The following is a 12,887-nucleotide window of genomic DNA, read 5'->3' as shown; positions in this document are numbered from 1 at the left end:
CTAGTCGAGAAAGTTAAACTTTATAAACCGGAGTAAAAATCCCACAGATTTAAAGTTTTACATGTTTTTGCATGAACTCGATATTTTACGTTCGTGACGGTCACTTTGTAACAATCCTGGGAAGCGCTTAACGTTCTACTTCTCGCCCTTTCTCACTATTTCATACAATTCAAAAGTTACAAAATGCATTGTGCGCGATTGTGCAGAAATAGACAGATTTATATCTTAAAGGAAGTAATTGACATGCTTCGGAATGGGCATCACGTCCTTTTTAAAGCGTAAAAGATAGGATTCAAAATTAAATCACGATCTTGGCAATAAATGATGAAACAGAATCTTCCTTTAAGAAGAGAAGTAAGCTTCGAAATTGATTGCCGCGAATCACGAGCAACGACCATAACGAAAGTTCGAAGCCAAACCAACAGAGTTATGACGTAAAAACGAGGTCCAACAAACTCAGTTCAACGCAGGAAACACAACATTGTTTTACAAAATATGTCACATGATAAGCTATAAAGTATATGTGGTTTGTTGAGTTGCTGTTTATGATGTCATGTGAACCATTTAAATTGAAAAGATGTCTCGTTTTTAAGTGTTTGTTTATTGAGATTGGGTTAATATTATTCGATTGATGAGACATATTGAATTAAACTTTCATAATCAATTTTGCACATTTCTTCTATCATAAGTAGAAGGACTTACTTAGACATAAGTAAATGCTGAAATGTTGCAAGAAGAATTTTGCTTTGCATGTTAAAACCATTAAAACTTTGTCATTCTACAAACCACCACCAAACATCATCGCATCCAGATTATCCCGTCCAAGGTGTTCAATTGCTGGTGCACAAATTTCACGGTTTATTTATTCAACGCTGCCGTGAGCGACGATTCAAATCCCCGCAGTGCTGTGTAGTCATGTGGCGTGGTCAGCACCATCGTTGGCTGTGACATGACAAGCAAAAAGCTTTTTGTAACTATAATGCTGTAAAAGTCGCTTCACCGTTATGAGCGGTGAAATTTGTGTGTAATCGACCACATTTTCTGGTCACTAAGGAAAGTCTTGTTTTGCTTTCCCGTTACTTTGTAATTTGATTTGATGACGATCACAGATACCCGTAGTTGCAGTGGAAAACTTAAATGTCCCCAAAAAGCAAAGCAAACTTCATTTTATCATTTCCTTTCACGTTTTTTTCTGTTCATTCGCGATTCTAAAATGGACAATAATTGTGCAATGAAGCGTGACCAGAATAATGGTTGCAAGTCCCAAGTTTTATAAACACAACGGTTCAAACTTGAAGCACGTTTCATCGATTTCTAGTCCTTAACGCAATACAACTTTTATTACGACGAGGCTGGTAGGGTCAAGGAAGTACGGAAACGTCCTAACCACATCATGGGATTTGACGTCACAAATCTTTACGAACCGTAAGAAAACAAAGCAAACAGTGTGGCCATAGAAATCATAACTTCACGTTGTCCATGAATAAATAGCGGATCTTTCTTGAGCATCTCCTGCAAAATATTTCCTCTCACGTTTCTATGAGGGAACGGTTTGGAAGGAACGTCAACTCCGAGGAATTTACACAGAGGTTCCCAACCTTCTTTGACGTTGTACAAACCATGAGCAACACTTTTATTTCTTCAATTTATTGATAAACAAATATTTCAACAAACGGCGAAAAAAAGCTTCAATATTTTTTGGGCATTTCAATTTTTCAAATAAAACCTTTCTCGTTTTTTAAACTTATAAATTCTACAGAACAATTGAATTGGACATTTTAATTTGGTAATTGATAATTGCAAATCGCGCGTAACGAAAAATCATTTGAGATACAAAGGATAAAAAAGCGGTCTAAAAACCAGAGTTGTCAGCAAGTCATCAACCTCGACTCGCAAGTCAGGTTAATTCTTTCAGAAGAGGTGAATCGAGTCATTACAACTCTGCTAAAAACCTTCAAGAAAGTATCGAACTTCGCTAATGGATTTGGATAAACAGGCCAGGTTTACTAGGTCTGCATTTCACATGCTCCAATGCTTAACAAGGCTCTTTGTATTTCGTACCTGTTGTCGAGTAGCCTTGAATAATTCATGACATCACAATCAGCGCCATTGTCTTTATTCGTATATATCTGTGATTATTTTTCTCTTTTTCCCCTGAAGTAAGTGGTTCGTCAAATTTTGAACAAATCCACCACTTTATTCGCGCTTCATATCAGTTTGTGCGAACAAATAAGAATACAAACATTTCCTTAAATCTCACTCGTACGTTATCCCTTGCATTTGCACCAAACAAATGCGGCAATTACTGTTCCAAGGAGTTTTTTCTCAACTTAATCGTTATAAGTGGATAAATGAATGAGTGATGCAAGAAAAGATTCTGCAGAAATTCATCCTGATTAACTGATCGCCGAAAGTTTGACGAAACAAAAGTCCGACAATAAGCTCTACCAATTAAATACTTACTTATCATTAAATAAGTAGCAACAGCTATCTAGGTGATAGTGATTTATCTAGATATATATCCAGCATCTCAGTGCGATATCTGCGGGACCTGAAAAGAGGACGTTGAACTTGCGAGGCAACTCTGTATCGAGAAATTCCTTTATCCATTTCACACAGAGAACTTTTATCTTGCGGCCATTAAAGTTTTAAATACTGCTCAATTTTGTGTTATTCCAATGGATAGGGCTGTAAAGTGTATCAGAGTTAGAACATCCGAATGCTACGAAATTCCAAGAACCTCCATCTAAACAGTTTACAGAACGATTCGCACATAGTGCAATGTGTTTTAGCTTCACTGAATATGGGTTGTCTATCGGAATAATTATGAAAAAGTTAAAATGTAGCCTAATTATATCCAACAGAAATCAAAATCCAAGTAATTACTTTTGCCTTAAAATAAAAATCCGCAACAATCACAACCTAAACAAAAAAAAATTGACAGTTTGACAAGAAATTTAGCTGGCAGAGACACAAACTTCAGAGTGCATTGCCACCCCAACTTTTTGGTTATTTGATATAAATTGGCATTTAAAACATTTGTCTTGCCTGTTTAAATTATACGTTCCTAATGAAGGGTATTTGTAGACGTACCACTTGGGGTACTACATTAGAATTCAAGGGCAAGTAACAAGTTCACTTGTTAATGACTAATGTAACAAGGATTTATTAAATAGGGGTACAAAGAATACTTCAACAAAACTATGGGGCCAGCAAAAAGATTGGAAAACTTTAATCTTTTTTGTATTGTATTTTTTATTTTTCACCATTAACTGTGCGAAGCGAGAGTTACGATGTTAATCTACTAAAAATCGGTTTAAAAGTTTGTCATATATGGTACATTGATAAACTTTCTGCATTGGGTCTTTGCAGCAACTGCCACACTTTTCACCACAGATCAGGTTCAATGCGTTTCAGCCAGACTGCAGCGGTTGACATAGGCACACCGCACACATAGACACACCGAACACATAGGCACACCGCACACACAGTACTTCACTTTCGTTGTGTAATTTTGCGTTTAAATTGACCTGGATACAGATCTTATGCGCACATCATGCAAAGCGTCTGGGCAAAAACATTCCATACCAAGGCAGTAATATCAACGGCTAACTAATCGTGATTTTAGCGCCAAAATTTCATTCCTTAAAGACTCCAGTGGTTAAAGAATGCTGTGAATTGATTGGACGGCGCCCTAAGTATTGATAGGTAACAATTTCGTTAAAAAGCATTTAACTTCAAACACAGGTTTTCCTGATACAGCAGGTAGGCCTTTACATGCAAGAATTGCAGGAACATCGACATATTAATATTAAGCTCAGTCCCTTATTTTACCTTAATCCTTAAAATTACAATTTTATAGGTCACTTGGCCATATCAAGGTTGGCACGCACTTTGTTACATGAAGAAACCAAAAATCCGCCAAAGACTCTTTCTAGGGCATCAATCTCTTCACATTTGATTGTGATGCTGCTTTACATGACAACTTTGTTACTTGGTAGGTAGGCTTAGTATTCGTAATAACATGTAGCTTATACGTATCAAAAATAATTATATAACTATGTTCATATATTAAACCATTATTATATTATTACATCATTATTATATCATATAATCATTAGCTATCTAAATTAACACAACGATTCAAACTGAATTTAAGAGGATGACAATAAGTGAGGTTTTTTAAGCGGTGTCGTTTATTTTTATGACAAAACTAATGCAGACAAGGAGCAATAGAATCGACCTAACCACGTCATGGGATTTGACGTCAAAAATCTATACGAGCCGTAAGAAAACAAAGCAAACAATGTGGCCATAGAAATCATAACTTCGCGTTGTCCGCGAACAAATATCGGATCTTTCTCGAGCATCTCCTGCAAAATATTTCCTCTCACGTTTCTATGAGGGAATGGTTTGGAAGGAACATCAACTCCGAGGAATTTGCACAGAGGTTCCCAACCTTCTTTGACGTTGTACACCAGCAATTTGTCCTTGGGAGCGTTCTGAACATAAATAAAATAAAAGTCGATACGATTTGTACTTAGGCCTACTGCTTTGCTGTAATCATGACGTCAAATTTTATTATTGCGATGAGACGTCATAAGTTGAACAACCTGGAGCACATGAGCGTTGTGTCTCCTGTAAGTCATTCTGGCAGCGGTTTCGTTCATCTTGGCTCGTCTAAACAACACAATTTGGGGAACGACTCCAAAAAGCACCAAGCCTTAAAACAATAAAAAGGCGATAACAAACCGGCCACGTAATATACACCATGTTATGCAATGTAGACATGTTAAAAGTATATTACCTAATTACCTATCAGATCTCCGTAACTAGCCAATTGCCACATAGTCGGTGACAAGAAACGCAAAAGTCTAAAAATCGGTCTGGTGTTCTCAAACATCTGTTTGTTAAAGCTTTTCATCCAAGATTCTTCATCGCGAATTGAGAAGACGATCTAGGAAAAAGAAGTTTTTCTTGATTGATGAACTAAGAATTACCGGTAGGTAAAACAACGGTTTTAATTTAATCCTTTTCACATTTAATTATGTTTCTACAAGTTACCTTTGCATCAGGGAAAGCTTTGTGGATTTCATCCCAGAAATAACAAGCAGGTGCATCTGTCACCGCGTCCACATTCTCGAACATTCGACGAAAATCTTCAGTTGTTCCTCCATGTTTGAATATTTTCATCCATTCCTTGCCCTGGTATTTGTATTGCTCCATAAAGTCATAAACATTGTAGCCTAACTCGGTCAACGCAGCTTGCATTGACTTGGTGCCGGTCTTTGAAAATCCAGCATAAATGACCTTCATGATGTTTTAACTCACTGACAACTTTGCTGAAACAGTTTGCTTCAAAACCTTTTGCCCACTTCTTTACTTAACACAACAATGTAAGTTATACGCACAAACTGCTTCAAATGCTAAAAGATTGGGTTTGGCGGCACATTGCAAATATTTACTTAACTACAAAGTTACTCTGTGCAGTGATGCGCGACGAAATAATTGATTTCGATGATATTAAAACTACAGAAGTCATTCAAACCCGACTCAAACACAAGTATTGAAAATTATATTTTAAACGCAAAGGACTTCTATGCCACCAAAGGTAAATGTGCTCACATGGTTATAAAAATCCTTTAAACACGTCATGGGGTATGACGTCACACATATCTATTCAAGCGAAGTGTTTGCCAAAGCCGATTTGCCGACCTTTGCTGCTTCTGAGCTTTTCATCTCCTGCATTGTCTGGGTGTTTAGGCCTGCCTTAGTGCGAGGCCTTTTGTCGATTTTAAATAACTTTATTTGATAATAAGAATGATAAGAATGTAAACCAAGTACCAAATCTGCAAATCAGATCCTATCAGAGCTTTGCTTTGTCATATGCTTTCGTTAAAACATTTTCCTTCGAGAATAAAATAGAGAAATAACGCTGTGATTCGAGCAAAACAAGAGCTGCTAATTTTCTATTTGTTTTTCTGTTAAGCAACGCGCGGCCCAGTGCAGCTGCATCGCTTATGTTGACCTTATAACGTCAGCTGTGTGTTCTGTATGGTCCAGCATTGTGCCTTGTTTAACGGCCGCATTGTTTTCGATTTCTTGCTCACTTGACTGGGTTGTTAAGTTTCGATTTTAAATCTGTCAGTTAATAGAGCATTGTATTTTCCTCTCTGTACAGTTGTTGACAACAAAAGGATAAAATTGAGGCGAATTATATTTAGTAAGAACCTATGTTTTGTAATTGGTATTTCACTGGGGGTGCATGTGCAGTTTGCTTGATGCCAGCTGTGGGTCAAACAAACTATTTCTGGTTGTTATGTCAAAAAAAAGGCAACTTATGTCAAGGGATTTGACCTCATCATTCTATACCAATTTATCTAACGATACAAATTGAGTTGATAAAGGGCGTTGCAGCGATTTATGCTCCTTAACTCAATACACAGCGTCTGCTATGATAAAGTAAAAGCGGTCAAGAAACTATGAAAACGACCTAACCACGTCATGGAGTTTGACGTCACCAATCTATACGAGCCGTAAGAAAACAAAGCTAACAATGTGGCCATAGAAATCATAACTTCGCGTTGTCCACGAATAAATAGCGGATCTTTCTCAAGCATCTCCTGCATAATATTTCCTCTCACGTTTCTATGAGGAAATGGTTTGGAAGGAACGTCAACTCCGAGGAATTTACACAGAGGTTCCCAACCTTCTTTGACGTTGTACACCAGCAATTTGTCTCTGGGAGCGTTCTGAATATCAAGAAAATAAGCGTCAACAGACATTTGATGCTAACTGCTTTACTTCAATCACAAAGGCTGTTGTTGACTTTATCATGATGTGATGTGATGTGACATTATTGGTCAAACCAACCTGGAGCACATGAGCGTTGTGTCTCCTGTAAGTCATTCTGACAGCTGTTTCGTTCATCTTGCCCCGTCCAAAGAGTGGAACATGCGGTATAGTTCCAAACACCGCCCAACCTTTACACAAGACGAAATGATGAAAAATAAAGTAATGCGCATGACGTCAGGCATTGTCTGGAGGTATCTCACTCATCTGATTTCCGTAACGAACCAGTTGCCACATAGTCGGTGACAATATTCGCAGAATTCTCACAATTGGTCTGGTGTTCTCGTAGATCTGTTTGTCATGCTTTTTACCCAAGATTCTTCATCGCGAATTGAAAAGACTATCTAAGAAAAAAAATTTCTTTTTGATTCAAGAAACAAATAGTTAAAACAATGATAATTATGTTTCTACAAGTCACCTTTGCATCAGGGAAAGCTTTGTGGATTTCATCCCAGAAATAACAAGCTGGCATATCTGTCACCGCGTCCACATTCTCAAACATGCGACGAAAATCTTCAGTTGTTCCTCCATGTTTGAATATTTTCATCCATTCCTTGCCCTGGTATTTGTATTGCTCCAAGAAGTCATAAACATTGTAGCCTAACTCGGTCAACGCAGCTTGCATCGACTTGGTGCCGGTCTTTGAAAATCCCGCGTAAATAACCTTCATGATATCTGATCTGACTGCCTGACAACTTCGCTGAAACAGTTTGCTTTAGAACTTCTTACTTACTTATTCATGCAACACAATAGCGTGCATTCTGCGCACGAACCAAATCAAGTACAAACAGAACGAAATGAGCGGCACTGGGTTAATATTTACCCAACCGCAAACTTACTCTGCGCAGTGATGCTTGAGAAGAGAAATGATTTCAAGCACATGCACTACATATCCAATCAAGTTAAAGTACACCTCTTCAAACTTAATATTCTTCAAAACAATGCAACCTTCCATTATGACAAAGTATCCATTTATCCAGTATTTCCATGTAATGGAATTTGACGTCACAAATTTATTCGGGCCGCAAGCAAACAAAGTGGTTGGCCAATGACCTTTGCTACTCACGAGCTTCTTATAGTTATACCTATTTCTATATGGTCTGTGCCCTCTGTGATTCAACATTCTGCCTTTAACTGTCTCCGGCCTCTTGCTGCGCTGCCAACGTTTTGAAATGTTTCAATTTTAAATCATTCAGTCGATATTTTAAGTAATATTATATTTTATCGCTCGGTACACTTGCCGATGGCGACAACTATTCGATAACAATGCGGCGAATTATATTCCATAAAACTCGTTTATCGATCACGATGGCTGCACGAAAAATCAATCTCGCTCGACTTGTGCATTATATTGATATCTTCAGGTCGTCTGACGTCATCAAAGAGCCGGTTTGAAGTTCACACCAAGTCACCATTGTGCAGTGATGCGTCTCCAGAATAATGGTAGAAGTAGTGGTTAATTTTTTCTTAACACAACGATACAAACTTAGTTGAAGATTCTTGCATGAATCCTTTAATTACACATTTTGTTCATATATCATCATATTTATACAAATCTTCGTTTCATGCAATTGTGAACTTGTAATAATTCTTGAATAACAATAAAATTTTCTCTTTCCTTCATATTCAGTCTTTTTGAAGTGTTTGGCTTAAAATATGCTGTTTCAATTTTAAGGTAAAAGTATCAGATTTAAAAATAAAGGTCAGCTTTTTTACAAAAAACATTCTAATGTTCAAATTTTTTCCTCATCTTTCGCCTGAACTTGTTCAATTCTCCACATCTTAGTTCAAATTTTCATAAGACGACAATAGACTGGTTATGAATCTTGGTTTTACTAAGATATAAACATTTTTAACATTGAAAACTAAACGTACTTATCAATTATCATCTACTCTCCTCTATTTAAACTGCACTTTGATCTTTGACAACTGCATTTTTGGTTTCACTGAGTTGACTGATAAATATTTTTTAGCCTCAAACATAACTCACTGTTCTATAAATGCCGTATGCGCAAGAAACAGCGAGAGCTGTTAAAGAAAACAGAAATTCTAGTTGTCCGCGAATCATGACTGGATCCTTTGCCATTGTAATGAAGTGGTTGTTTGTCGTACCTTAACCTGTAAGGGCGACCACTTCAATTACAATGTTTGTCCGTGGAATTGTTTATTGCTCTCGATGATATATGAGTCTCACAATTGTTACACAAGCATAACAACTGTATATAGGCCTACTGATTATATTGAAGCTTCTTTGAACGAATACATCCAGATAAAACATTGGGACAGCTACATAATAAAGTCGACCACTTTCTACGGTTGACTTAGTAGACAGTAACACATTGAACAGCTTTGAATAATAACACTCGCAATATAGGCATGCACGACATTTTTGTCACCACTTAATACGATAAGCAGGAAGTAATCGATTACGTAACGCAATGCTTTGCTATGCCGATTTCCGTAATATAATATCTACTTATCGTCACACCTTCATTTCTTCGATTATATTTCCTCTCACGTTTCTATTAGAGAATGGTCTGGAAGGAACATCAACTCCGCGGAATTTACATAGAGGTTCCCAACCTTTTTTGACGTTGTACACCAGCAATTTGTCCCTGGGAGCGTTCTAGGAAATGCTTATTTCGGATTAGGATTATTTCAGACAAGGGCTAAGCTATACTTGTACGTATATTTCAAATTGTTCTGAAATTTTTATCCAACTAAATTACTGTGATATACAACCCAAAATATACCAGCAGGACATGAGCGTTGTGTCTTCTAAACGACATTCTGGCAAGCAACTTGTTGTATGTATTTGGTTTGAACCAGTGTTCTTCCAGTTTTGATCCCAATATTTGGCCTAAATTGTTATAAGTTACATTGTCAGGTATATTACGTAATTAGTATAGAGTAGGCCTACTTCATAACAAAAACAGCCAACATTCGTTCAACAAATACAGCATCAAGATGCCCCATTCAACCAGTACTATTGCGTATAGGTCTTACTTATAAGTTTTGCAAAGGCGTTTAGACGAAACAATGTTGGTGACATAACACGTAGTAAACGGAGCATCGGTTGAGAGTTGGTGGTTAATTGGTTATCCCAGCTTCTCAGCCAGGATTCTTCATCTCTAGTTGTTAAGATTATCTAAGAAAGATGGTTAAATGTCCGCTTTTGCTCCATGATGAGAACAAGACATTTAGGCCTACAGTTATTGTGACGATGGAGTAAACTGTAATTCAAGAAAAAAAATTTTCAGGCCTCCGAGACACGAATGAATGTTGTATGGGCTATTGTGTTTTACTAGAAACTACCAGATTTCACACGAAATTTCGAGAACCTTAGCATGCTTTAACTTTGAAATATATCCTGGAATGTAATGTATGTATTCTGTATTCTGGAAACATTACCGCATGCTTCTGGAACCTACTTGTTTCGAACATCCTGTTTGAGTCGGACAGGCTACCCCAAAACAGATTTAAAACTTTCAGTTTATTGCTGTGATTGATTTCCACACTACACCGCACTCAGAACTGAAAATATTGGAAGCGACGGCATAATTTTGTTATCTTCTTTGACATTCTAGCATGCTCAGCAATTCAGCACATAGGCCTATTTTGCGTGCACTTAAAACGTGTATTTGGATTACATGTTGGATCGCTTGAAACGTATGAAATATATTTTCAGCGCCTTACTGTGTTTATATTGAAGTACAGCAGCTACAGCTTGATTAAGAGATGCCCCTCGGCTTAGACACCGAATACCAAAAACCAAACTTTACCAAAATCGCAGTCTGGACAATTAATTGTAACATATCGCACTAAAATTTATAACCAACAATCTCACTTTTGCATCAGGGAAAGCTTTGTGTATTTCATCCCAGAAATGACAAGCTGGCGCATCTGTAACCGCGTCCACATTCTCGAATATTCTACGAAAATCTTCTGTAGTTACGTCATATTTGAATATTTTCATCCATTCTTTGCCCAAGTATATGTAATTCTCCATAAAATCGTACACGTCGTAGCCTAACTCTTTCAATACAACTTGCATTGTCTTGGTTCCAGTCTTTGGAAAGCCAGCGCATATAACCTTCATGATGACTTGACCTGAATTGGCTGAACATATAATGTACCCGGTAAGTTAAGTCAGGTATTTAGACTAAAAGGCAAATTCACTGATTAATATTAATATTTTGAATAGCCTTTCTGGACAGGAATTCCTGATTAACTCCTATGTGTTTGCTTTTAGCAAACGTCAACTTTCTCTAGATCTACAATCTACCCCAATACATCAACAGTTAGAACATTCAACAATATTTGACAAGAGGAGATTGATATTTGTTCTTCTGAAAACATGTTCCGCCCATACTTACTATTTCACACGTTTCCACTACATTTTAATTAGATGACGACTGTATTTTTGAATCATAGTTTTATTAAATTGTAAAAATTTTCAGAAACAAATTTGATTCATTATCTACTAGATAATGTCGTTGGAAAGCAAAATAAAAATCGCAGTTAAATAAAAATTTCTTGTTGTCCGCGCATAATGACTGGCTCCTTTGCCATCAATTCTTCGGATTATATTTCTCTTCGCGTTTCTATGAGGCAATGGTTGGTGAGGAACATCTTGATTTCTATTGTTTCGAGTTCCCCACTTTGGGAATTTTGCTCTGTATAAATACTATTCCATAGACATCGCACTAAGAAGCTTGCATGCAGCGTTGCTTATTATTACTGAAGAACCCAAAAACCCCATTTGCTTCGATGATCAATCACTTCATTTTTCATCAAAGCCGCAAGTTATTACACACTAATCACTAGCCCAGGAAAACGGTTGCGAAAATTATTTTATTAAATGGAGAAACTTTTAGGTTTGACTTTGAATCTTTCAGTTGTTTGCAGGGTGCCTTGAGCCAAAAAAAGTTGAGAACCACTGGTCTATAGGCTAGGCATGGCATGGCATAACTACCATCTATTTTGGAACCCAAAAATAATAGGCCTAATAAGTTTTTCATACTAAAAAGAACCAGAATGGTGGATCAATGTTTTTACCGATTTCAAAGCGACTTAGGCTAGTAAATTGTTAGTGGAGAAAAATCATAATACAAACTAGGCTAACCTTTCTTTGCTTCTCTGCTTTTTTGTGTCAAATTTGCGGTATCTTTTTTATGAAGTCACAAAATGTTGGTGACAAAACAATGGATGTGGCCTATTACCTTCACCTTATCAGCTGATAAAAGAAGTTGCCGGAGAAAGATACATTTCTCTTAGAAATACAGAAATAAGGACAATACCATTTCTAAGACTTAGGCTAGGCCTACATATAGGCTAAGGCTTTTAGGCTTTTTTCCATTTTGTTATTGCTTCATGTCTGTTATGGAAGGTGCATCTATATTCTGTCTTGTTGGAAAGGGATCCTGTGGTAGCAGTAATACTTCTTTGATTGACATGTCAGGCCACAGTGAAAAGTATGCCACTTATGCACGCACGAGATTCATCAACGTGTATCAAAACCTTTTTAACGTCATGCCAATTTATAGTGAATAAACAAAAAATTGAGGTTTAAGTGTCATCATCATCATCAGTGATGTCATCAGCCATCACGTCAAAATCTGCATGCACAATTTTTTTGTCCAATGCTACCATACTTTCCGTTTGGGTTGACAGGTTGATTTCATGTAAAAGAAGTCAAGCTAAGTGAGCTGCCAACTTTTTCAGAGTCCACACATCAAACACAGAACATGTTGAAGGGCAGTTTGTGTTAATCGTTTGTCTCGAAGGCCCTTTATGGAAAGGTTGCATTCTAGCACATATGGAGATTTTCGTAAAAAAGTAGGGTTTTTGTTTTACTCCACGCCTGGATTTTAATTATTTTCCACCGAAACTAATTTCTATTTTAACAACTGGAGCCAATTGCTTATCTGTGTCACTGGCAGCATTGTCAAGTTACAAATGTCAAGATATAAAACTTCACTGCACTTGCAATCTTTGCATATTTGTGTTTTTGTTGTGACATTTTGCGATGCCAC

At 37.0% G+C, this 12,887-nt stretch overlaps 1 protein-coding gene and 1 pseudogene across 2 annotated transcripts; both read right to left on the bottom strand.

The window, feature by feature from the left end:
- Nucleotides 1–4,069: 4,069 nt before the first annotated feature.
- Nucleotides 4,070–5,464, bottom strand: LOC143461602 (uncharacterized). The gene is made up of 4 exons (XM_076959371.1): nucleotides 5,065–5,464; nucleotides 4,816–4,957; nucleotides 4,614–4,723; nucleotides 4,070–4,502 (listed from the first exon to the last, which is right to left on the bottom strand). Exons 1-4 carry the CDS (start codon nucleotides 5,314–5,316, stop codon nucleotides 4,203–4,205), a joined length of 804 nt encoding a protein of 267 aa, XP_076815486.1. The 5' UTR covers nucleotides 5,317–5,464; the 3' UTR covers nucleotides 4,070–4,202.
- A 988-nt stretch (nucleotides 5,465–6,452) lies between these two features.
- On the bottom strand, nucleotides 6,453–11,199 carry LOC143462095 (uncharacterized; annotated as a pseudogene). The gene is made up of 9 exons (XR_013118140.1): nucleotides 10,700–11,199; nucleotides 9,859–10,000; nucleotides 9,606–9,712; nucleotides 9,344–9,478; nucleotides 8,834–8,938; nucleotides 7,271–7,567; nucleotides 7,056–7,196; nucleotides 6,874–6,983; nucleotides 6,453–6,752 (listed from the first exon to the last, which is right to left on the bottom strand). The product of XR_013118140.1 is annotated as an uncharacterized LOC143462095 (transcript).
- Nucleotides 11,200–12,887: the final 1,688 nt, after the last annotated feature.

Source organism: Clavelina lepadiformis, chromosome 6 (genome assembly GCF_947623445.1).
Source record: "Clavelina lepadiformis chromosome 6, kaClaLepa1.1, whole genome shotgun sequence".
Lineage (NCBI taxonomy): Eukaryota > Metazoa > Chordata > Ascidiacea > Aplousobranchia > Clavelinidae > Clavelina > Clavelina lepadiformis.
This window is presented reverse-complemented; position numbering and strand designations above follow the sequence as displayed.